The following is a 25,693-nucleotide window of genomic DNA, read 5'->3' as shown; positions in this document are numbered from 1 at the left end:
GCTTTGCTTGTTTTTCTTCTGCTCTGACAGTGAAATGGGTCTTTCTCCAACTTCAGATAGTTTCTCAGCTCTGGATGGTAAAGCCCTTGAACTAAATGGAATAAAATAAAATGCAGAAGCTATTCTCGTTGCAGCCACAAGACAACAACGGTTCAAAGCTGTTTGTTTTCAACCAACTTGAATGTGGGGTCTTAGCTGACGAGTTCTGACAGTTTGGCAATAACAGCTTTCTTAAGGGCAACCAGCGTGTGGGAGTTCAGCAGTCAGGAGTTCAGTAAACTTGTCCTTGCACTGCAAGGATGCTTAGAATTAGAGAAAGAAAAGGTGCTGGGATCCAGCAGTGCCCGTGAGGGATTTTGAATGTTCATGCAAGGGAGCTGTAAAGAAAGGGTGTTCCTTGATATTTGCAGTTACGCTGCCCTACAGTGCTTATGTTGTGAGAATGAATGTGCAGGGAGCAGCATAAGGAACCATGCTTGCTAAAATATATCATTAATAAAAAATAATGGAATATGTTTTGAGATGCAGATTAAATTCAAAGAAATGCTTTATATGTAATAATTAGATACTTTCAAAATCACACCTCCTGTGTAGGCAACACAGCTCATTTGTCTGTGCTTGACAGTTAAAAATGCTTGGCATTTCATATGTGGAAGAGGTTTCTAAAGCATGCTTTTATATCAGGTGCTTTTCAAGAGTGTAATGGTGCTTATATATTTTTTTTTAGGAAATGTCAATTTACTGCTTTGGCAGGAAACTTATTTATTATAGAACGTGGAAAAGCTTTTCTTCTGTGGTGCAGACACCTGTGAATGACATGAACACAGGACTGGTAACAGATTTCCTGATGAGTGTGTGAACATACTAAGTGGGGAGCACAGGGATGGAGTCTGGCATGGAGGAGATCCCAGTTAAAGTCGCAGTTCGAATCAGACCTCTGCTTTCCAGAGAAGTACTTCATAACCATCAAGTGTGTGTGAGATTAGTCCCAAATACACAACAGATTATCATTGGGAAGGACCGTGTCTTCACTTTTGATTTTGTATTTGGCAAAAACTCAACCCAAGAAGAAGTTTACACTGTTTGCATTAAGCCTCTTCTAGTGTCATTGACTGAAGGATACAATGCTACAGTGTTCACATATGGGCAGACAGGCTCTGGGAAGACTTACACCATTGGAGGTGGCCACGTTGGTAGGTTGTAGAAAATTTTCCTTTTCATTGGTGAACAGTGTAGTTGTGCAATGTAAATATAAAATATATAGCAGATGATGCTGCAAAATTTTAAGGTATAGTAAAAAAGTAGAGTAAAAAAAAAAGTTTCCAATGTTCATTTTATAGTTAAACTATTCTAAAAACCAAATTCTCCATAAATTAGGCTTATCTAAGAAAAAAAAAATTTATAAAGTGCTTTGGCTCATTGCACATTTTTAACATGCAGCTTAAACTAGAATTTCTTCCTGAAATGCAGTGTTTTGGAGATTCTTGCTACCTTTATCTTACCTTGAAAATGTCTGCTTTAGGCAAGCAATTGTTTACTTCCTCAATCTGTTTTTTGTTTTTGTTTTTCTTTAAGAAATTTCTATAACAACATATAAATATATGATTTAAGACTTTCAAATGGATGTAAATAGATGATTCTAAATATCTCAGTAGTTATTAAAATCTTCCTTTTATTTAGAATCCTAGAATTATTTAGGTTGGGAAAGGCCCTTAAGGTTATCAAGTTCAACCATTAGCCTAGCATCACCAAGCTCACCACTAAACCATGGCCCAAAGCACTACATTTACACATCTTTTAAATACTTCCAGGGATGGTGACCCAGTCACTTCTCTGGGCAGCCTGTTCCAATGCCAGATCATCCTTTTGGTGAAGACATCTTTCCTAATATCCAGTCTAAACCTCCCCTGGTGCAGCTTGAGGCCATTTCCTCTTGTCCTGTTGCTTGTTACTTGGGAAAAGAGTCTGGCCCCCACCTCATTACAACCTCCTTTCAGGTAGTTGTAGACAGCAATAAGGTCTCCCTGAGCTTTCTCTTTTCCAGACTAAACAACCCCAGTTCCCTCAGGCAATCATAATGAGTATGAATAAAGAAGAAGTCTATACCCTGGTAGATTTAAAGTAGACTCCATATTTCTGACAGCTTCCATGACTATAACATTATGGAATTTAGAATTTAACTTTGAATCCTATTGATGGATGCAAACAAATATTCTGAACCTCATAAAAAAACAAATGTTTACAAAAATCCTTAGGAACACTGAGCTTTTCAGGTTCCTCAGTATGTTGAGTAGCAAATGTTACAGATTTCTCTCAATCTTCAGTCTTTTGGGATTTATGTGGCAAAGTGACTGCAAGCTCCTGTGACATCTTTGCTTATATTTTAGCATCAGTTGCAGAGGATGAAGAGGGCATAATCCCACGGGCTATTCAGGAATTGTTTCAGCATATTTCTGAAAACTGTAACATTGACTTCCATGTGAAAGTATCTTATATAGAGGTTTACAAGGAAGAACTTCGAGATTTACTGGATTTGGAGACCTCTGTAAAAGAACTACATATCCGAGAAGATGAAAAGGGAAATACAGGTAGGATTTCAGCTCTAAAATTTGGTGTATTGGGCTTCAGACATGTGCCTAAGTTATTCTTGCCTTCTCTTGAAAGAGTTTATTCATTACTAATACTAGAAAAACATTATTTTCAGTGTATAAACTCAGTTTAGCTGATTTGGAGCAATTTGGGGGTTTTGATGCCTGTGAACAATATACATGTTCCATCAGAAATGGCAACAAATTCTAAAATAGAAATACAATATTGTTTCTCCAGATTCTGTCTATAAACACAACAGTGTGTGATTATTTGCTTGAGTAAGTATTTTATGGTTAAAACTTTGCATCTCACTTCAAAATTATAATTGTTAAGCTGCTTATACTCTAAATATCAGCCCTCCCTTTCACTATGAAATGAGTGGAAGACAGCAATTCGTTGAGAGTAGCATCTGGTATTTTCTGGAAATTTTGAAATTAACACTTATCCTGTAGTTCTGTCCACCACATGAAAATGCTAGGAGAATCCACAACAGAGAGATTTTATTCTGAAACTGTATAATGTTTTTTGCCTGTTTCTGCACGTCATTCTCCACACACACACTTATTCTTTATATTCTAATTGTTGTGTTTGCTCTATTAATATAATATTAATATATTGTTGTATTGAGCTGGCATGGTTTTCTTATCTGTGGCTGGAAGAAGGCACTAATTTAGCATAAATCTTGTGGACAATACCATTGCTTCATAAGGATCCCAAAGTATATAATAAATAATATATTTTAAATTGTTTCTCTTCCTCAGTACAGTTGGAGTCAGCTTCAGTAGTTTTTCCATCCTTCATTAAGACAAAGGACAAAAAATGCACTTGGTGGAGTACTTGATAGAAGTATACTTCCACATTATTGGATTACTAATAGATAACTGTCCAAAAGGCGCAACTACACAAGCTACATAGAAATTCTGTTCTTCCCATAGTCTAGGAATCATGTCTACTACATACTTGTTTATCTTTAGTCTTGATTTTGTTTTGTTTTGTTTTTAAACTGAGAAAATATCCTTTCAGCTGATTTTGCTCATGCTTTTCCTAGATAGCACTAGACTGCAAATTGCATATGGATATGGCAGTGCATGAGCAAAGATGTGTATTGTGCTTAAGATACTGTTTTAAATGCTATGACATAATATGTCCATACATTAAATATCTGCAGGTTTCAGATGTGTTGTACCTTATGTTTTTCACATGTTGTCTTATTTTTCCATACTTATATGCTATAACCTCATAATAATGGAGGCTTGTAGGTTTCTCTAATATGTGCGTGTAGTTTGACCTTTCCTAACTGCTGTAAAATATTGCTGAGGAGTTTAAAATTAATCAAATTATTCTAACTTACTTTGGTTTGGTGTTTGAAGTGATTGTTGGTGCTAAGGAATTCCAAGTACAATGTGCAGATGAAGTTATGAGCCTGTTGGAAAACGGCAATGCAGCTCGTCACACAGGAACAACACAAATGAATGAGCACTCTAATCGATCTCACACCATTTTTACCATCAGTATTTGTCAGAAATGGTCTGCAGAGCCTCAGAAAAGTATTGATGCTGCACAGAATTCATCTTGGAAATCAGCTGAGATGATTGCTTCGAAGTTTCATTTTGTGGATTTGGCAGGATCAGAGAGGGTAACAAAGACTGGAAATACTGGTGAACGCTTCAAAGAATCAGTTCAGATAAACAGTGGTCTGTTAGCCTTGGGAAATGTCATCAGTGCCCTTGGAGATCCAAAAAGAAAAAGTGTACATGTTCCATACAGGGATGCTAAAATAACTCGTATTTTGAAAGACTCACTTGGAGGAAATGCCAGGACTGTCATGATAACATGTATAAGTCCATCTTCATCAGACTTTGATGAATCTTTAAATTCCCTCAAATATGCCAACAGAGCCAAAAACATTAGAAATAAACCAGTTGTAAATTACAACCCTGATCAAGACCGGATTGATGAAATGGAACTTGAAATCAGATTGCTTCGAGAAGCTTTGCAGAACCAGCAAGTCAATAATCAGTGTTCGCATGACTTAAATCAAGAAAAAAATCATATCAGTTCACTTGAGGAGCAGCTCACTCAGCTTCAGGTTCAGTATTTCAGTTATAGAACTTGTGTAGATGAAGCCTTCCCATTTCTGGTTGATTTGAATGATAATGTTAGTTTAAAAAGAAGTCAGCGGGACAGGTTGCAGAGCTGGATCACTATGGTACAGGAAGTGAGGAAGGGAGATCTCATGATGCTGGAAGCTGACACAGGAACTGAGACCAGCCAAATGCCACATCATACCACAATTCTTCAGCTGAAGCAGGAACTAAAGAAATGCCAGGTATTTAATTAAAAGTTGATCATTTAATGTAATGGGTTTACACTTAAACAGGGGAAGTTCAGGTTAGATATAAGAAAAAAGTTCTTTACTCTGAGGGTGGTAAGGCACTGGAACAGGTTGCCCAAGAAATGGTAAATGCTCCATCCCTGGCAGTGTTCAAGGTCAGGCTGGACAGAGCCTTGGACGACAGGGTCTAGTGTGAAGCACCCATGCCCATGGCAGGGGATTGGAACTGGATGATCCTACGGTCGTTTCCAGCTCTAACCATTTTAGGTTTTAGCAGACTGCTAAGGATTTAAATAACTATGTGAAAGAGGAGTCTGCTAAAACTTGAATTCAATTTTGAAAGTTGTAAACTGTTACACTTACTTGTACTTAATTTGACAATTTACATTTAATTCACAATCTTGTATAATTTTGTTTGTCTAATCCCTGCAAAATAGCTTTATCTTAATGGGGGATTGGATAGAAAATCATTTAATCATTATAGAAATAAGTAAAGTAACATTATATTTTGGCTAGTCAGTTTTAGGATGATTCTGAGGCTGAGCTGTTTCATCTGCTAGATTTTGTATTTAGGCCTGGCTGGCATGGAGTTAATTTTCTTCATAGCAGGTTGTTGTGTGCTGTGTTTTGGGTTTGTGACCAATACAATGCTCGCTGAACAGTGTTTGCACAGTGTCAAGGCTCTCTGCTTCTCCCTTTGCCACTCCGTTGAATAGATTGGGGGTGCAAGAAAGGTTGGAGCACGCACGTCTAAGCAAATTACTCAAACTAACCAAAGAGATATTTCATGCCATACATCATCATGCTCAGCAATTAAAAGAGAGAAGAGGAGGTTTAGGGAGGTTTGTCATGTTTCATCTAGGAACTGGCTGGGCATCAGTTACACTTAGGAAGTGGTGGGTGATGGTCTTTCCATCAGTTGGTTTGTTTTATTTTCTTTCCCTCTTCTTCCCTTTCACCTTTACTTACTGAACAATTTCTATCTCCACCCACAGTTTTTTTGTGTTCTTCCTTTGCTCTTCCCATGTCCCACTGAGGTTGGAGGTGGAGGGGAATTGGGCCAGCAGCTGTATGTGCAGAGCTGCCTGCTGGGGTTAGCCCCCAACCTTTTGGCACCTGATATGTGGCTCAAGGCCTTCAAAATAATGACAAATTTAATTAGATTGTACTAGATTAAACTTCTAGCTATTATACCTGATCAGTTAAGTTGTTATTTGAGTGACTGCTGTATATCATGATGCTGGCATATTTACTTTAGGTAAATATGCTGACTTACTCTTTTCCAGTTTTGCCATTTAGTGTGTTGTTTATCACTTTGTTTTCCTGTGCTTAGGAAAGCTATGAAAAAAACACCAGCCTTCAATCTAATCTGGTATTTGGGTTTTAGCTTATGTCCCAGTATTCCAAGAACCATCTCGTAGACAAAAGCAACAACTATGACTTCCCCTCCCTTTTTTTTTTTCTCAGAGTGACATTGTGTGGCAGGAGGAAAGAATGGCACCTATCTATTCCTCTCTCCAGGATAGGTTTTTATAGCCTTGATATAATGGCTTCTCAGTTCCTTCAATATTCTTATGTAATCAGACCATTCACACTGCTGCATGTTTTGTCATCCTGATTTTGATTATTGTTCATAAGGTTAAACAACTAATTGTGGGTGCCACAGAGGAATTGCTCTAAGGTGATTAATCCCTGGGGTGACTGGGTGTATGGGAGGAGTTAGGCAGGTGCGTAGGGCTGTTACTGACTTTGACACCTTGGGATTTCAAGCTGAACAGGCTTGTAAACCCATCAAACTAATACACCATTTGAAAGAGAGCAAGTGAAACACAAACACTTCCAAAGCTGTACTGAGACCTGGCCTTTGCCTATCAAGCCACCATCCAGTGCCATCAGAGATGCGAGAGGGCTTCCCGATATAAGAGCCCACAAATAGGCAGTGAGGTCTCTTGCTCTGAGGCCATGCAAATGGGCACTAAGCCAGAGACTGAACTCTCAACTGTAATAGTTTTTTCTGTAGTCAAGAAGAAACAGTGGAAGCAGAAGTCAACTCAGTAAGAGAAGACCCAGCTCCTCTGAGAGAGGGAGAATCAGAAGAGGCAGTCTATTCTGTAGCAGGACAGGGGAGGAAAGAGATAGAAATCATAAGAGGTGGAAACTACCCAGTCCCTATCCATGACCAAGCTGCAAGACAGGTGGAAAGATTTTGTCTGTGAGCAAGATGAACAAATTGCTACCTGGTTGCTCCAGTGCTGGGATGGTGGGACTACCAGCATGGAACTAGAAGGTAGGAAGGCATAGGAGCTGGGCTTCATGGCTAGGGACTGTGGGATTAACAGAGTGACTGGAAGAGGGGCAGCCACCCCCAGCCTCCAGAGTTGGCTCTTATTAATACCAGGTTCCCTCTTAAGGAAGACATTGTAATCCAGTAAGGCTAGTGAACTACCACAGCGGAAGGTATCTGGTGTCTGAGGGAATTAGCAGTGGTGAAGGCTATTAGAAGGCTACAGTGACATGGACAATAATCAGGTGCCCTGGAATGGCATACAGTGAACACAGCCTGTGTGGCAGAAGTATGTACAGAGTGCACTGATGTCATGCATCAGCAACCTAGCCAAGATGGATTGAGCTCACATTGAGGTGCCAACTTTGTACGGACTGGTCTGCCAGCTCGAGTGATTTAAAGAGAATCTCTGTTCCCCCTCCCTGCTCTTGGTCTGCATCTCAACTGCAGAAAGACTGTTCAACAAGGTCCAGCAACTCTAAGAGAATGTGGATAGTCTCCCTCTTTGCTCCTGCAGGCCAGCATTTCAGCTACCACAACTCGGCCTTTCTCTGCTCAAAGGAAAGGGAAACATAGATACACACCACGTGCCACCCTGTGGTTTTCTCTCTGTGACTGTGGGGAGCATATGAGGAAGTAGGACGGTGCACCTACCTTGGTTCTGAAAGTCTGTGTACAGGAACTGGGGGGGGTGGTACTTAGAATGCAGATATCCCATGAGGATCCTGTCATGCTGGTAGCTCCAATGAGCTAGTGCTAGACAGCAGCCTAGGGGGATAAGAGCTCTCAGCTTTCTCAAGCATGATAATTTCTCCTCACAGAACTGACACACTCAATACAACTGAGCAAATATATTCTGATTTTAGTTAGGTATGTTTAATGCAATATGGACAATGTGCCACTTAGTATTCTGTCTCTTCATCCTGCCCCACTCTGTCACTATGCTAACATACGTGCTAGCTTCTTTTTTTCTATAGTTGGCTCAACTCTGCATAATGATACAGCACCTGTAGGGAACAGGATACACTTGTCAACTGTTTAGTAGAAACATTTGCATAGGTACACAGACTTCGGAAAAAGTTCTATTCTCTAAAGATATCAGGTTCTCGAGTGCATTCTTAAAAGCTGTTCAGAGTTGTCTTTTCTTGAAAGAAAGATGTAGGTATGCTAGTGTACAGAAGTATCCAGTTTTAGAACAAGAAGACATGATGTTTCCATGTTTCATAGGGGTTCTGGGCTTTCTGGAAGATTAGTGTTTGAAAGTCTCCTTTGATTAGTATCGGATTATTTATCCACAAGAATACCTGAAGAAGCAATCTTAAGGTTTCTTTAATCTTTAGGCTGTTATCCAAGTTGCAGAATGAGGGCAGCTGTCCTTATTTTTTTCATCTGAGAAGCACTTTAATCTGATGGTTGATGCTGAGATCTTGTGGCTACATGTCACAGCACCCTAAAGAGAATAATTGGATTTAGATATTTACTTCAGTAAAGTAGCCTTGGTTGTACATACATTATTCTCAAGAAAGAAACTTGTCAGAAGAAAATCCAATAGTCCCTTTTTCCCCAGCTGAACTTGTATTTTATTATGTAGCAGGCTCTCATTATGGATGAAGAAGTATTTAGCCAGAAGAATCGTGAACTGCAGATACTGCAGAATCGGATAAAGACATTATTACAGGAAAATGAAAAACAACTGGAATCTTTAAAGAAGGCTCAAGAAACTCACAGATTACAGGTATTTTTCCTCTGGTACTCATTACCTGTATCTGTATTGAACAATTCTTCCATGTATGAGTGCATTCATTATTTCAAGATAGGTCCCTAAGACTTTTTTTGGACTTAACTACCTGTCAATCTTACGGGCATTTTGTTTGAGTTACAGCTGTATCACTTAATGGGTATAGTTTATGTACTGGATGAAGCACAACAGTGTGATAGTTTGTATATCATCCTAGCTGTGTCACAGCCTTCCTGCATAACATGAGGTGAATTATTCACTTTCTCCATGCTTCTTAAACACATCCCTCTCTCCCCAGATGTGTGTTATTGCTAAGTAGTTTCAAGACAATTAATGAACTAGGATTTTAAAGACCTTTAAAGATTCTTCTGAATAAAAAAAGAGACTGTAAAGACCCTGTAGGGGGGTTGGGACTATGTGATCTTCAAAGTTTCTTCCAATCCAAAGTATTCTGTGACTCAATGATTCTAAGAGGCTGCTTGGACCCTAAAAATGCCTGGCTCGATCCTAAACATATTTTGTTATAGCTTTATTAAGAATTAGAGTGTTGTTCCCTTTTGACTTTATTAGGCAGAATTTAATCCAAATTTTCTGAACATTTACTATTAGAGAAAACTGAGTGACACAATAGAAACACTGCTTGCCTTCTTCCTTCTCTAGCTTGCTAGTGAAATTATGATGGGTAGGAAATGTATAACATTTCAAGATCCAGGAGACTGTAAAATGAATAGTTAACAGTCTCCTGGTGTTACCTTTCATGTTGATGATAAATTGTCTGACTTTTTAAAAGAGAAAAGCATGGCTAGCTAGTACTCTCCTCCTTATTCTACTTTCTCTCATTTTTCCTCTTCTTTGCTGATGGCTTGAGGAGAGTCAATGAATGAAAGGTAAGTACACTAGGCATCATCTTTTTTTTTCTTCTGTCACTTTCTTTTCTGTCACCTTTGGCAAGATTGATTTTTGTGTTTTGGGGTTTTTGTTTGTTTGTTTGTTTGTGGTTTTGTTTTGGGTTTGGTTTGGTGGTTTTTTTGGTTTGTTTTTGTAGGGTTTGGGTTTGAGTTTTTTTCAACCTGTACACCATAGTCTCAACTGATTACACTGAGATAGTAGTTATATAAATTCTGGAAGATACAAGGTAGAGGTAATGGACAGGAACAGTCACAGTGTAGGTAAAAGATCATGATTGTTTCAGTTTCAGAGACAGGAGAGAAGCCTGAGAAGTCTCAGGCACCATTTTTGTACTTAGTCCACTAAACTGCCCCTTTTGTTTAAAAACAGATAAAATTGGTAGAATAATGAAAGGCAAACACTTGTGTCAAATATTTAAAGTTGTATTCACAGCAATATGTACTTTAGTGATACATGGTAGAAGAAACTTTAAGAGTAGCAGGTACTAGATAGTTCTTAATGCTTATACACAAACATATTTATGTAACAGGTGTTGTGTGTACACTGTTGTATATACACTGTGGGGTTGTATGTACAAGGGTACCAGGGATGAAGAGTCCTAAAAAGGTTAAATAGTAGCTTCAACGTGGATCAGTTGGCTGTTACTGCTTCCAAAATCATAACAAATATGGTATTCATATATCTATTCTGTTTCCTATGACATAGGAATATTATGTATTGTATTTCAATAAAATGTCAGTTTGCAAGGCATTGTCTGTATGTGTTTGGAAGGAACTTGCAGTTTAAGAAAACAAGATATAAAGAATGAATAAAAATGTATTATTCAAAGTAGGAGGATGCAAAATATCTGTCAGTGAATACTTCTGGTTGACTATCACTAGCTATTCGTCAAGTTTCCTGTTGTTACTAGGCCAGATTTTAAAGGTACTTTGAAAAGAATTGAAAGGAAGAGAGGGAATTGAAAATTAATATAATCCTGACCTTATGGATGAATCAGTTTAGGTAAGATAAGTCCTTATGAAAAATGTAAACAGACTGCTGCTGGAAAAGCAGATAGGTAAGTCCTCCCAACTAGCATTATCAACAGTGTTGGGGCTGGATAGAAGCTAAAGAAGTAGCCTGGGATGATTTTATCTTTATTAATACAAATAATCTTTGAAGTGGAACTGCTCAAAGAGGAAGAAGAAGCCTATATACATGTTTAATTAGATCACATGATTCATTTGAACATTTTTGTTGATTTCCCATTTTATTTCTCCATAAACACATGTATAAAGTAAGCACATGCTGGTAAGTATGTCATCATCTTCCCACTAGATGCCTACATAAACTAATGTAACTTATCTTGGATACATCTTTCTGGACAAAAATGTGTCTAATATTTATTAAAGTTAAGGTGAGTGTGTTAGATTGATGATAATGTCATAGAATTTTCAGTTTGTTGCAAAATTTACCTGTGCACTGCAGAAGGATTTCGTGTCAGTGAGTGATATACGAGATTCATGACCATTGTAAGGAATTTATAAGTGGTGGATGTGACATAAAGCTCATGATCAGCAACAGCTTTGCTTTGTTTTTTTTTCCATATGAGAATGAGAAAATGGTGGAACAGCAAATGCTTATTGATCAGCTAAAAGAGAAATTGGAGAAGTTTACAGATGTGAAAACTTCGGACTTCTCAGGTGCAAGCAGGCCATACAGTGTCCCACTCACAAAGAGTCTGCTACATTCTCTTCAGTCACCTTCAGGGACAGAGAGCCGAAAGGTAATGTCTATCCAAATGTTACTTTTTTTCCAATTTACTTTGCAAAGGTTACAGTTCAGTAGTTAGAATTGACATGACAATTTATGGTGGCTTTCTCAGATGATGTTTAGCTTCCCACTGAAGACTCTGAAAAATTAATTTTTAATGCCTTGCAACATATGCTATGCCACAGTTGTCCAAAATCTTCAGGCTTAAAATTATCACAAGTGCTAAAGCTGCAGTCTTTTCTGGTGTTTTCCTTGAGATTTTGAGCATTATAGAAAACGAATTATTATTCTTACTGATCATAGAACCATAGAATCATAGAATAGTTAGCGTTGGAAAGGACCTTAAGATCATCAAGTTCCAACCCCCCCTGCCATGGGCAGGGACACCTCACACTAAACCATGTCACCCAAGACTGTCTAACCTGGCCTTGAACACTGCCAGGGATGGAGCATTCACAGCTTCCTTGGGCAACCCATTCCAGTGCCTCACCACTCTTACAGTTAAGAACGTCCTCCTTATATCCATTCTAAACTTCCCCTGTTTAAGTTTGAACCCATTACCCCTTGTCCTGTCACTACAGTCCTTGATGAAGAGTCCCTCCTCAGCATCCTTGTAGGCCCCCTTCAGATACTGGAAGGCTGCTATGACGTCTCCACGCAGCCTTCTCTTCTCCAGGCTGAACAGCCCCAACTTTCTCAGCCTGTCTTCGTACGGGAGGTGCTCCAGTCCCCTGATCATCCTCGTGGCCCTCCTCATATATTACACTAGATAATGAGTTGCTAATAGTGCCTTCTTTCACATTTGGAACAAGTGCTCTAAGCTCTTGCAAAACCTTTTGTTACAAAGCTATCCAGAGGTATTATAGAAAACCTCTCTAATTTTGCTTACAAGCTCAAGTGATGACAGGCTTTTAAACTGAGGTTTTTGTTTTGGTTTTTTGTTTGGTTTTTTTTTTTTTTTTTTTTTTTAATGTCAGTAAAGAATTGATAAACTGTTGCAAGTGTTTTTACCCATAACTTTTTTGTGTGTGCTTTTGACAGGTGTATACAAGCCCCCCTGCCTTGTCCCTGGCCCGGGTAATGGCAAAATTCCGTGCTCGCAGCCAAATGACACTGAGCCACATAGAAGATCAGGATAAAGTCCTTCACTGCCATTTCTCTGACCAAAGTGATGAAGAGGATGAAAATACAAGCAGCAAAAAGAAAACCTCATTTAAGTAATTTTTTTTATATTAATTTTTGTTATAGACAAATGTATAACAAAAGTAGTATTACTCCCTAATCCTGCCATAATATGATACCATTTGTGATGTTTTTATGGTAAATTTAGGGGACCAACTGGGCATATTTAAACTATTTATTAAACTTATTTTAGTTTAGAAAACATCAGTTTTGTGATTTAACAAAGATTGCATAATCATGATTGTGGGGCTAGAATCTACCATGGATATCAGGGCAGATGGGGAAGTGGAGAGTAGATGGGAGAGAAGGTACAAATGCTTGTGTGAGTTTGGGATTCTTCTCTATTACAATCACATACTTGGAAGCTTAAAGAAAAAAAAAATCCCTGCATGTTTGGAATATAGCATGTTTTTCGTTCTTCTCTAGGCATTCCATAAACCGAACATGGACACGAAAACAGGCTTTGTGTTTTCTTCCTGATCTAAGTGACATGAAGTGTCAGGTAGAGAAGTCTTGTTTATCCAACAAATCTGCTCTACACAGTGATACAACCACAGGTAAAATGGAAGTCATGAGAGCAAATCTTACAGCATCAGAATACACAAGAATGTCTTCAGCACACATAATTGTTTTTCCCAGCAAAACGTGTATTTGATACAAGTATTTTTTTGTTATAGATCAATCTGGGCTTTGAGATTCTCTGCTTCCTCTTCCCCTTTCTGAAACTGATATTAGTGTCCTTAATGTTTAAGTAATTTATTAGCTAGAAAACACACATCAAAAGCTTACAAATCTTTAGCACTGCTTCAATAAAAGAAAATAGATGCTATTATCTTATCAGAGATGGACTAAAATGGTTTTAGGAATAGTTTTTAGGAATAGAAACACTAGTGCATACCATTCTTTCTTTTACTGTTTACATATCAGGGAAAAGATTCCTTGTGCTATTCTCTCTTTTTGGTTCTTTTACTTCATGTGGCCGGATTCCACATACACAATGATGCAGAGCACTATCTTTTGGATACAGAGCATATTCCAGATTTTTTATTGCTATATTGCTTTGTTTTCTTTCAAGGTGAAGAGATTGACAGCCTCCAAAAAAGTCATGTTTTTAACATGCAGAAGTTAAAGAATTCAGAGTTGAGATTCACTGAGGCTGAGCAAAAAATAAGAGAACTTGCACTTAATATCAAAATGAAAGAGGAACTTATTAAGGAATTAGCAAGAACAGGTAGGTGGCTACTGTTGGAAAAATTAGAATGAAGAAGTTCAGAAAAAAAAGAGAAGTGACAAAACTTTTGAAGTTCTGTTTTAGTTTTTCTGTAATTATCTTATGCAAGAATACTTTTAATAAATTAAAGATTCATAACTTTCATTAATTATTTGCTATGATTTGCTATATGACACTGAAGGCTGTAAATTTTGATTACAGTCTGCTATGATACACAAATGTATTTGTTATATTTTTTTGTGCTTTGCTGATTTTTGCTTTTATCCACCAATAGTCTAATTTTTCATGTATGCTTAGTGCTACTGATCTGTTTGTGGACATGTATTTGTCACATGGTGTCTGGGATAGGAGAGAAGATACATCACTGTGCTGCGAATGTAAACATTCCCAGCGCTGCAGTAGAGAAGCAGGAGTCAGAAGTGGATGAGGGAAAAGGTCAGTGTCCCTGTTAGCCTACACCCTTACACATCTGTCCTGGTACGTATATATCTATATGCCTGCCAGAAACTAGCCTTATTATGACTGTAAGGATCTCTTTGCTCAGCCCCTTCAATCACACTCTTCTCCTGTGCATACCTGCTCTTGAGGTTGTCTTTTGGCACTGAGAAAGATTGTGTGCCCCCCAGAATAGTACTTTGGAAAGATAACACAAACAAGGCAAGTAAGAGGGCAGAAACACAATCCAAAGCTGTTTACTAATTATTAAGATGATAGTTGAGTAATAAATAAACAGCGTATTCTTCTGGAAAAAGTAAAATTTATGAAACACATGAGAGCCATTTTCACAAAAACTACAGTAGGAAGAAAAATTTTACTTTATTTATCATTAAGGTGGCACTTTATTTGGTGACAAATTGTGACTCATAAAGAACTCAGTTTTAAGACTCTTTCCTTTATTTCAGAGTTATAAAGGAACTGTATGTTCCTTTAAGGTTGGAAAATATCTCAGAAATTATTGGTTTAGCCAGAATGAAGAAAGTAATACAACTACAGAATTAAGTATTACATTTCAACTGATTATCCTGATAATATCATATGATATTGATAATATCATATCTCGATATGATGTCTTTAAGGTAAGGATGCTCAGTCTGTAAGCAGGCAATATTCTTTGAAGATAACTAAACTGGAACAAGAATCTGAGCAGGCCAAACTGGAACTGGCTGAAATGCAAAAGCAGCTTCAGGAGCTGGAGAGTAATAAGGAGCTGAGAGACATTCCTGAGAAAACAAAGTTACAAAGGGAATTCCGGAAGAAGATGGATGCAGCTAAGTTGAAAGTGCAGGTATGTCTGATCTGAACATTAAGGTTTGCAAATCTTTGTGTTGCTATCGCTTTTGAACCTTAACACTCTGCTTGTAAAACTCTCATCAGTTTTACACACTGGAAGCTAATTGGATTGAAGATAATGAGAAACTTAATACTATTATACACAGAATGCTATTTGTGTTATCCATATATGTGGTTAGATACAGTATTTTCTTGATAGAGAAGAAACCAAGAAAGAAGTGGGTAATATGACATGCTCATACACCATTGTGTGTAGTACCATAAAAGAACCTACACATGGAGACTATCACAAGGTTGTTACCTGCTATAAATAAAATCAGTGTTTTATGAAAGTACCATATAAATTCCATCTCTAAGCAAATCACTATGATGGTTTGCAAGACCAGGCCTAATACAGTCATCTTATATGGCACTAACCTTCTACTTTTAAGTTTTGCTATACCTAAATTTAAGTTCTCTGTAGGGCCAACTTAGGTATTCTGTGCTTCTTGGTCCTTGAAGGGTGGGTTAGACAAACCTCATAAAGAAAGAGGTAGTTGGCTTATTAACTGGAGCTCAGGACCAGCATTCTGGCACCATTATGTTTCTGCACATTTCCCACATCTGTGAGTCCTATTAGATACTACCACTTTCATAGTATTGCCAGGCATGAACTGTATCTTTACCTTACCTTCTCATGTTGCTTGAGGTTAAGTCTGGCTGTGCCTACTTTACCAGATAGCTCAGAAACCAGAGAAATAATGAATGATCATTTGCAAAGAGGTTAGTAAGTGTTGCTGACTCATAAGAATTTAGTGAAATAAAGAATGAAGTTGTGAGTAATATTTTAGTTTTTCTGCTATTAAGCTGAAAACTGTCATGAACATTCAGGACTTACAGAAGAAGCAGCAAGACACTAAGAATTTAGCTTCATTATCTAACCAAAGTGAGAGACAAGCAACAGAACTTGAGCAGAATGTGGCTCAGATGAAGTGTCAGCAGGCCCAGCTACAGAAGAGATTGTGTGAGGAGAGCGAAAAAAAGAAGCAACTAGAAGCAGAGATTCAGCGGGACCAGCAACAAATTAAAGTAGGATTCTTCCTGGTTCTTTGTGACAAAGAATGAGATGTGCCAGTTTTGACATTGCTTCCCCGAAGTCAATAAACTATACTGCTAGGCTTTCCAGTTTTAATTAGCTGCTTTCTTCACAAATGCTCTTAAGAAATTGCTATAAACACTTGAACTGAAATCTTCAGTTTGTCTTTCTTTTCAGCTTTTTATTATTTATTACATGATATCTAGCTCTAAATTGTAATTTTACTTGTAAATTTAGGGTCAATATTTCAGATGATATACTTGTGTGGACTCTGACATTAAACACTTTAAAAACAAACTAAGGCAGGAATAATGAGGCTTTTTTTTTTTTTCTTTATAGGAACTTCAGCTAAAGATGGAGCAACAACAGAAGATCCTTCAACTTAAGGATAAAGAGATTGCTGCGTTTAAAAAGAAGAAAAATGACTCAGTGGAAACTTCACAGAAGCTCCAGGTAGCTAATCTATTCCAAATCTGTGTTGGCCCTGAAAAAAAACCCCAAACATTCATTTTTCATCCCTCGTCATCTTTGTAAAGTATTTAGAAGAAGGGTATTCAATAATAGTTTGTCCTTTTTTTTTGCTATAGCAAAAATTTGGAGTATAGTCTAGCAACTCTTTTACTCTTTTTGAATGAAGGAGAAGTTCTAATGTCTTTTCTTTCTGTGATTTGTCAAAGATTCTGATTCAAAGACCTAAGAATTCAACAAGTTTTTTTGTCTGGTAGGTTTGAAGGTGATCCTGATGAGCTCCATTAGAAATGTTCCATGGTTTGTTTAGGTTTTTTTATTTTCTCCTCTGACATATGTGATGGAGGTAGTTCCTAACAGGGTTAGAAAAATATGTGTCCTGTGCATCATTTCAGATGTGGACACTGGAACATGAGAGTTTGATGAGTTATCTAAAATCTTTAAAGGTGAAAAGAAATCTAAGAAGTTAAATAAAGGCAACTTTTTAGCCATACCAGGGATATATTCACTGATAAACTGTGGCTTAAGAATAAATTTATAATTGACTGTGCTAGCAAGATCAGAGCTCTCATTTGTTGTCTTTCTTTCAACATCATAATTGCTTGTCATTATGTTTTTCCACAAATACCTGGTCTTCGGTAACTATAATATAGTGAAGATGGGCTAACTGAATTCTTGTGATACCTTTCAAACCTAATTGCTGTGATTATGTAGAAGACATCTATTTATATAACTGTTCTTAGAAAAAGAATACATTTCATTAAAGACATGTGATACAAATTTGCTTATATGAGATGTAGCAATGTAGCATTTTTCAGCCTCTTTTTAAGTCAGTTCAATTGCTGTTAACAAGTTCAATTAATGTTAACATTACAAATGTCAATTTCTTCAGCAGTTCTATCAGTTATTCTGAAAAAGGAAAAACATAATCACCAAATTCTGACTCCAGAAGTCCTGGTTAATGCTCTCTGTATCTCCAATTAAACTTTAGAAATTAGAAGAGCAAAAGAAATGTCTGGATGAAGAAATTGAAAGAATTCTCCAACAGCACCAACAGTTAGCGGAACTAGAAGAAGATTTAAAGAAAAGAGAAGCCATTGTAGCCAAAAAAGAAGCATTATTACAAGAGAAAAGCCACCTGGAAATCAAGAAACTGAGATCTAGCCAGGTGGTATAATAAAACCCATAAAACTCACCACAGTTATAGTGCTAACTGAAAGAATGGTGGGGGGAAGCCAGAAAGATAGCAGAAGAGGCTCAAGCCATGTGACCTGTGTCTCTGCTATGAAGTTATTCTGTGGCTTGAGCAGATCAACATCTAAAATGTGAATAACACAGCATAATTATTTTTATTCTCTTTCTCACCCCAAAATTCCAACAACAAAACAACTGTGTTCTGTTATTGCAGAGCATTAAAAAATATGACATCTAAAAATGACTCGGTTCTTTTGCAAACTGGAGAACATGAGAGGGAAACGTTTTGTATTATTTGTTTTTCAGTAGCGAAAGTGAATAGAAATTGAGGTATCATTGTCACTTCCAAAGACTAGTCCCTTTAATTTTTAGTATGCAGAAAACTGCACATTGTTTCTGTTTTCTTTCATCTTATGAGTAAATAGTAAATTTTATGGTACCTGTCTGCTCAAAATAAATGGGGTCTCATTACAAGAAGCAGGCAAGTCTGTCACTGCAGAATGTGAAAGTCTCACCTACAATTTTCTTACTGGAAGGGGTATCTCAGTTTTATATCTATGGTTGCTGTGGGTTTTTTTTAGGCTTTAAACAAAGATAGTATGAAATTGTCTACTCGCTTAAGTATGCTGGATCAGGAACTGTGTGATAAAGGTATGCAGCTTCAGGGCAGCACCACTGAAGATAAGGCACACATTTTGGAAAAAATTCAAGTTCTCCAGACAGAAAGAGATCAGCTGCTCAAAAGAAGAAACAGTGTAGATGAAAAACTGAAAGATGGTAAAGTGTTGTCAACTGAAGTAAGTAAGCATATCTGAGATAAATACTGGGTTTAAATAGTGTTATATAACAAAGCATTCTAATCAGAAACTAAAATGTCTCCAATTATTAGGTAAGCTTGAACCAGGGAACTGAGGCTGGGTACTTTTGTAAATTGCAACATTAAAATACTGCCATGAGAGCACCACTTATGTACCAGTGAACAAAGTTTATGGTCAGAGGGACCTAATTCAGCTAGTTCCTTGACAAACTCCACTGGCCGAAGGATCATATGAGAAATAAGGGAACTTAAAAGTTCATTGTTTTATCTTAGGCAGATATTTTAATGTTAGGACACAGAACAAGGCAATGTACTTGCATAGAATCATAGAATAGTTAGGGTTGGAAAGGACCTTAAGATCATCTAGTTCCAACCCCCCTGCCATGGGCAGGGACACCTCACACTAAACCATGTCACCCAAGACTGTCTAACCTGGCCTTGAACACTGCCAGGGATGGAGCATTCACAGTTTCCCTGGGCAACCCATTCCAGTGCCTCACCACCCTCACAGTAAAGAATTTCTTCCTTATATCCAATCTAAACTTCCCCTGTTTAAGTTTGAACCTGTTACCTCTTGTCCTATCACTACAGTCCTTAATGAAGAGTCCCTCCCCAGCATCGTTATAGCCCCCCTTCAGATACTGGAAGGCTGCTATGAGGTCTCCACGCAGCCTTCTCTTCTGCAGGCCGAACAGCCCCAACTTTCTCAGCCTGTCTTCATACAGGAGGTGCTCCAGTCCCCTCATCATCCTCGTGGCCCTCCTCTGGACTTGTTCCAACAGTTCCATGTCCTTTTTATGTTGAGGACACCAGAACTGCACACAATACTCCAAGTGAGGTCTCACGAGAGCAGAGGAAAGGGGCAGGATCACCTCCTTCGACCTGCTGGTCACGCTCCTCTTGATGCAGCCCAGGCTACAGTTGGCTTTCTGGGCTGTGAGTGCACACTGCAGCTGGCTCATGTTCATTTTTTCATCAACCAACACCCCCAAGTCCTTCTCTGCAGGGCTGCTCTGAATCTCTCCTCTGCCCAACCTGTAGCTGTGCCTGGGATTGCTCTGACCCAGGTGTAGGACTTTGCACTTGGCATGGTTAAACTTATAAGGTTGGCATTGGCCCACCTCAAAGTGTATCAAGGTCCCTCTGGATGGCATCCCTTCCCTCCAGCATAGCAATGCCCCTTGATGTTTTTTCATAGGATTTTGTGAAAAACCAAACTTCACCTGAAAACCTCTGTGTTCTTGAAGGAAAAAATGTCTTATTACCTGAGCGGCCCACACTTCAATTGATCAGTGTAGTTACACTGCAGATATAATAAATTCATATCAAGTATGCAGATTATTTTTAGGTCTTGAGCAGCAGTACGGGCATATGCCTAAAGTGATAATGTGCCAGAAAGAACCCTATTTGCCTTACTCCTCAAAATCTTCTGCAGTGCTTCAGGCCATGCAATTCTGCCACCTCCCTACAAAAGCTATAGTCACCAAATTCCTTACTGACCTAATTCATTCATTAATCCAACAGAAAACAAGCACAACCAAAAAAGAAATAATAGCAGAAGTTAAACTGTGGGGAGGATGAGGAAAGGATAAAACGGGAAACATGACCTCTGTTTTTGTGATCAACCATTCAATTGATTCTGTATCATGGTAGGGGTACTATGGCAGCTGTTCTAAATTTCTACTCTACCTCTTATTTTCCCCATTCCATTCTCTGTACTACTACTAGTTTTATCTTGCCCTTAAGTTTAGTTTCACTCTTGGGAATGAAAGTAAAGATGTCTTATGTATAGAAAGAATACTTCTACATTTTGTTTTAAATAAAAATAAAGCTCTTATGTGTTTCTCTGTAGGAAGAACATGTCCTTTTCCAGCTGGAAGAAGGAATTGAAGCCCTGGAGGCTGCTATTGATTATAAGAATGAAAGTATTCAGAATCGCCAGCACTTGCTTAAGTCATCGTCTCAGATTCTTTCACAGAGTGAGAATAATGTAATGGGAAAACTAGTTTCCCTGTCTGCTGCTGAGCTCAGAGCTATCATCTTCAAATATTTCAATAAGGTTTGTTTTGGCTAATGGCTAATATTTTATCCTATTTTCTGTTACTATTCTAGATAATGAAATTAAATGGTGTCAAGAAATCAAACTAAATTTAACAAGCTTTTAGTGAAAATCTCTTCAGGTTGCATAGATCTGGTATGAATTAAGATATTTTTAATTTCTACATTAACCTAAATAGGATACTTGTGTGTTAACTTTGTATGTTCTGGTTCGGGTCATTACCTTAAAAGGTGCTGAAAATCTAGATTTTTTTTTTTTTCCCTAAGTCCCTTATGAACTACTTTTGCATACACTGCCTGCAGTGTGTACAGCCACACACTGAAGATCTATACTAACATCTAGAAACAAAAATTAAATGTATTAAGACATGGTGTGTCTTTGTGATCTTGGGTGAAACTTGTGAGATTTTGTGAACAAGCTGTTTATGGGATGCAAGTTAATCTTTCCAGAATTAGGAAAACATAGTTGTTTCAATTTAAATTCTGCACAGAATATTAAAAAAATCCGCTAGTCCATGTGATCAGAATGTACAGAGCTCATTCATGGTGTGAACTCATAGCAGCAGGCAAGTTTGTATTCCACAAGCTTATGGCTTGTAAGAAACCACTGCTTTTGTATGCTTTAATTTATTAAGCAAAAGGGTAAAAACCATTATTAAAATGGTTTAATAAATCAAAATAAGTGTATTTCTTTCTTAGATTGTTGGCCTACGTGAGTCTGAACGAAAATTACAACTGCAGATTGAAGAACAGAAAATGAAAGTCATAGACCAGGAAAACTTAATACGTGAGTTAGAATCTGCACTTGACCACATGAAGTTGCAGTGTGACAGGCAGCTGACCCTACAACACAAAGAACACGAAAAAAAACTACAGTTGATACTGCATCATTTCAAAGGTATTTGTTTCCTGGGGTGGTATTGCTCAGTAAGTATTATCTTCAGTCACTACTGACAAATACTATATTCCAGCCGAAAACAAAAATTTGTTCAGAGGTATTTTTTGGCTGTCACTAATGCTGATGTTGTGCAGGTTGCTGAGGAACAGGCACATAGTGCCTGTATGTATGTAAAACACAGTATTTTCTTAAAGCGGTATCAGAGTTGTGTTTTTATACTGAATTTGGAGTATTGGAAAGTTTAAAGATACTGGTCCTGCTGATCTTGATCTTCTAAATATTCCTGTTAAAACTGACAAGTAGGGTTGGCATGGCCTTTTTAGTCCTGTGTTGTACCAGTTAAAATGTACACATTGCAAGCAAACTGTCAGCAAGATCACAGAATCATAGAATAGTTAGGATTGGAAAGGACCTTAAGATCATCTAGTTCCAACCCCCCTGCCATGGGCAGGGACACCCCACACTAAACCATGCCAGCCAAGGCTCTGTCCAACCTGGCCTTGAACACCGCCAGGGATGGAGCATGCACAGCTTCTCTGGGCAACCCATTCCAGGGCCTCACCACCCTCACAGTATAGAACTTCTTCTTTATATCTAACCTAAACTTTCCCTGTTTAAGTTTGAACCCATCCCCCTTGTCCTATCACTACAGTCCCTGATGAAGATGCAAGACCTATTCTGTCTAGTTGGGCATCTTGATTTTTTGGCACAGAGGTATTTGGTTCTTAAACTAGTTTTATTTGTCCTAGATCAAGATAGTGAAGGTATTTCAGAAACCTTGAAAGCATATGATGTAAAAGTCCAGCAACTTGAAAAAGACTTATTCTTCTATAAGAAAACAAGCAGAGAACTGAAGAAGAAGTTGAAGGGCCTAACCGGAGAGTCATCCCATCAATTATGGGCAGCCACTAAGTGTAAGTATATTATGTTAAAATATTTATGCAATTGTCAATAGACCATTTGACGGGTGATGAGCACATATGAGTCATATTTGTACTGACTTAACTCCAGGAATGTATTACACCTCTCCCCCAGTTTCAAATGAGAGACAACACTGGTTTATAGTTGTAACAGTGGTTTAATTTCTCCTGTTTTCTGTGGATTCTAACATAATTTTAGGATCTACAACCTCAGACTGTTGTGGTTAAGAAAAATGAATTTTATTATCTGAAATAGTCTGAATGATGTTGTAACTAACAGCTTTGTCATATGCCATGCTTTTAGATAAGTTGCTACCAGCGTATGATTTCATAAAAGTTATTTAATGGAAAATTAAAGAATTCCACACTTGCAGTTACTAACTTACTTTTGTTTCTTACTAAGGCTAAAACAGAGGATTTACACACTTGTAGGAAAAAAAAAAGAGTTTCCTAATGTGACTCTGTGCTTTGACATAAAACTCCCTAACAAACAGAAAAAAGAAATGCACACACACAAAAAGACCCAAACAAAACACCAACAACTAACTGGTACTGTAAGTTTTTAATTGTTTCATGTCCTACTTGCCAGAATTCAAACCTTCAATAGAGCTAATCAGTTGGAGGTAAAAAGAAGGTTCTATTTCTGTCACTATTTTAGTTGTCTCACACCTTGCAATGCCACTATCAATATCTAACACACACAATACAGCCTTCTTGGCCCTGTGTTTCTTCTTAAGGCTCAGCATGACTGGTTCTTCCTCCTAGCAGATGCTTCCGTTTATTTCCACCTGGGCAGTGTCATGCCTTCCTAACAAACAGACACTGATCATACACCTGCTGCTCCCAGAGCAAATTAAGGCTCAGCTCTTGCCCTCTGAGCAGGATAATGAGCCAACACCTTCATTACTGTCATGGTTTAAACCCAGCCAGTAACTCAGAACAACACCGCTGTTCACTCACTGTCGTGGTTTAAGCCCAGCCAGCAACCCAGAAAACCATGCAGCCATTAGCTCACTCCCCCAGCTCCTGGAGGGATGGGGAGGAGAATCGAAAGAATGTAACTCACAGTATCACAGTATCACAGTATGTTAGAGATTGGAAGAGACCTCAAGAGATCATCTAGTCCAATCCCCCTGCCAGAGCAGGAACACCTAGATAAGGTTACACAGGAATGTGTCCAGGCGGGTTTTGAATGTCTCCCACGGGTTGAGATAAGAACAGTCCAGTAACTAAGGTATAACACAAAACCACTACTGCTACCACCAGTAATAATAATGATAAGGGAAATAACAAGGGAAGAGAATACAACCGCTCACCACAAGCTGACCGATACCCAGCCTGACCTGAGCAGTGATCTAACCCTTCCAGGTAACTGCCCCCAGTTTATATAGTGGGCATGATGTGCTGTGGTACGGAATACCTCTTTGGCTAGTTTGGGTCAGGTGTCCTGCCTCTGCTTCCTCCCAGCTTCCCCTCCTCCCTGGCAGAGCATGAGACTCAGAAAGTCCTTGGTCAGAGTAAATATGACTGAGCAGCAACTAAAAACATCGGTGCTATCAGTGCTGTTCCCATCAAAAACACAGCACTGCACCAGCTACTAAGAAGGAGAAAAATGACTGCTACTGCTGAACCCAGGACACTCACCCTCACCCCCTTTTTCCTCCCTCTCCAGAAGGGATGGGGAGTAGGATTGAAAGAATGTAAACCCCACGGGCTGAGACAAGAACAGTCAAGTAACTAAGGTATAACACAAAACCACTACTGCTATCACCAACGATAATAATGATAAGGGGAGTAGAACAGTCAGACTATGAACGTGAATATTCCAGAGGTTGATTATAAATTGGCGTCAGAAAGACTACTGTGAGTCTCGTATACAAAGCAGCACGTAGTTCAGGACATGTATCTGTGCAGAAATACCCGTTCTAGCAAGAAGATCCCTCTGAATTTCCAGCTTTTCACGTGTGGATTTTATTAAGTTTTACAAGAAAACCTCCATGGTTAGTTATTTTGCTTTTGAATACATTCTGAGGCATGCCGCAATACAATGCAATAAAAGCACTTCAGAATTTGTTGCTGTGCTTTAAAATAGTAAAAGCCTTGTGTGTACATTACAGTCAAATTTGCAGAATGTGTTGTGCATGTTGTGCTAATGTAATTGCTGACTGTTTTTCAATAAATAATTTCATATTTGACTGTCATGATTCAGTTGTTTTAAGACTGCCTATCAGGATACATAACAAGTTAGAATAGTGAGGCTTTTATTACCAGTACCTTGTCAGAGGAGAGTTACTAGCTAATACCTCTGATGCCTTTATAGATGACAAACTTTTTAACAGAAATGATAAAATGTCTTTTTTTTTCCATGTTCACACTACAAGTTTTTGATGCCGTAAAACTGACTAATATTTCTAATATAAGACTAATATTTCTTGCTGGTAGGCGCCCAGAAGAGTTATAGGTTCTAACTATTTACCTTCTGATAAATTTGATTTTAGGTAACAGTGCTGATGACAAAGCATCTGGCCAAGATGAAGCAGAAGTTGCTTCTGAAGAATTCAAGTCAACACTTAACCCTGAAACCAACAGTCAACTAGGGAAAATAAAACCAACAGACAGAACAAGTATTTTAAGAGTGCAGCAGAATTTACACAACCTTGGAGAGGATGTTTCAGAATTTGGGTGCAACAAAGAATGCTTGTCAAGCACTAGTGATGACAAAACAGGAACAGGTGAAGCTCAGCCTTCAAAATCATATCCTCACCTACCTTCTGTCACCCAGAGAAGAGAGACCATAACACAGTTTCAAGGAGTAACTCCAGTAAAGCTATCTCGCCGAGAGCTACGTCATATTCCTCCCTCTGAATTACCTTTGAGACGCTCAAGCCGTGGAGTTGGTGTTAGTTTTATTGCTGCAGATTCCATTGAAATGGACAAAAAGTCCAGTGTTTGA

At 38.2% G+C, this 25,693-nt stretch overlaps 1 protein-coding gene across 1 annotated transcript; it reads left to right on the top strand.

The window, feature by feature from the left end:
• Window positions 1–874: 874 nt before the first annotated feature.
• On the top strand, window positions 875–25,693 carry KIF27 (kinesin family member 27; the record flags this gene model as incomplete). The annotated part of the gene is made up of 17 exons (XM_080637963.1): window positions 875–1,193; window positions 2,388–2,588; window positions 3,960–4,918; window positions 8,800–8,943; window positions 11,447–11,620; window positions 12,649–12,824; window positions 13,216–13,346; window positions 13,865–14,020; window positions 15,097–15,305; window positions 16,181–16,378; window positions 16,725–16,838; window positions 17,845–18,021; window positions 18,629–18,844; window positions 20,717–20,923; window positions 21,622–21,820; window positions 22,570–22,734; window positions 25,239–25,693. The coding sequence occupies exons 1-17, from the start codon at window positions 884–886 to the stop codon at window positions 25,691–25,693; spliced, it is 4,191 nt and encodes a 1,396-aa protein (XP_080494089.1). The 5' UTR covers window positions 875–883.

This window comes from Psittacula echo, assembly GCF_963264785.1.
Source record: "Psittacula echo genome assembly, chromosome: Z".
In the NCBI taxonomy this organism is placed as follows: Eukaryota; Metazoa; Chordata; class Aves; order Psittaciformes; family Psittacidae; genus Psittacula; species Psittacula echo.
The sequence above is the reverse complement of the archived record's forward strand: the minus strand, read 5'-3'. Positions and strand labels throughout refer to the sequence as shown.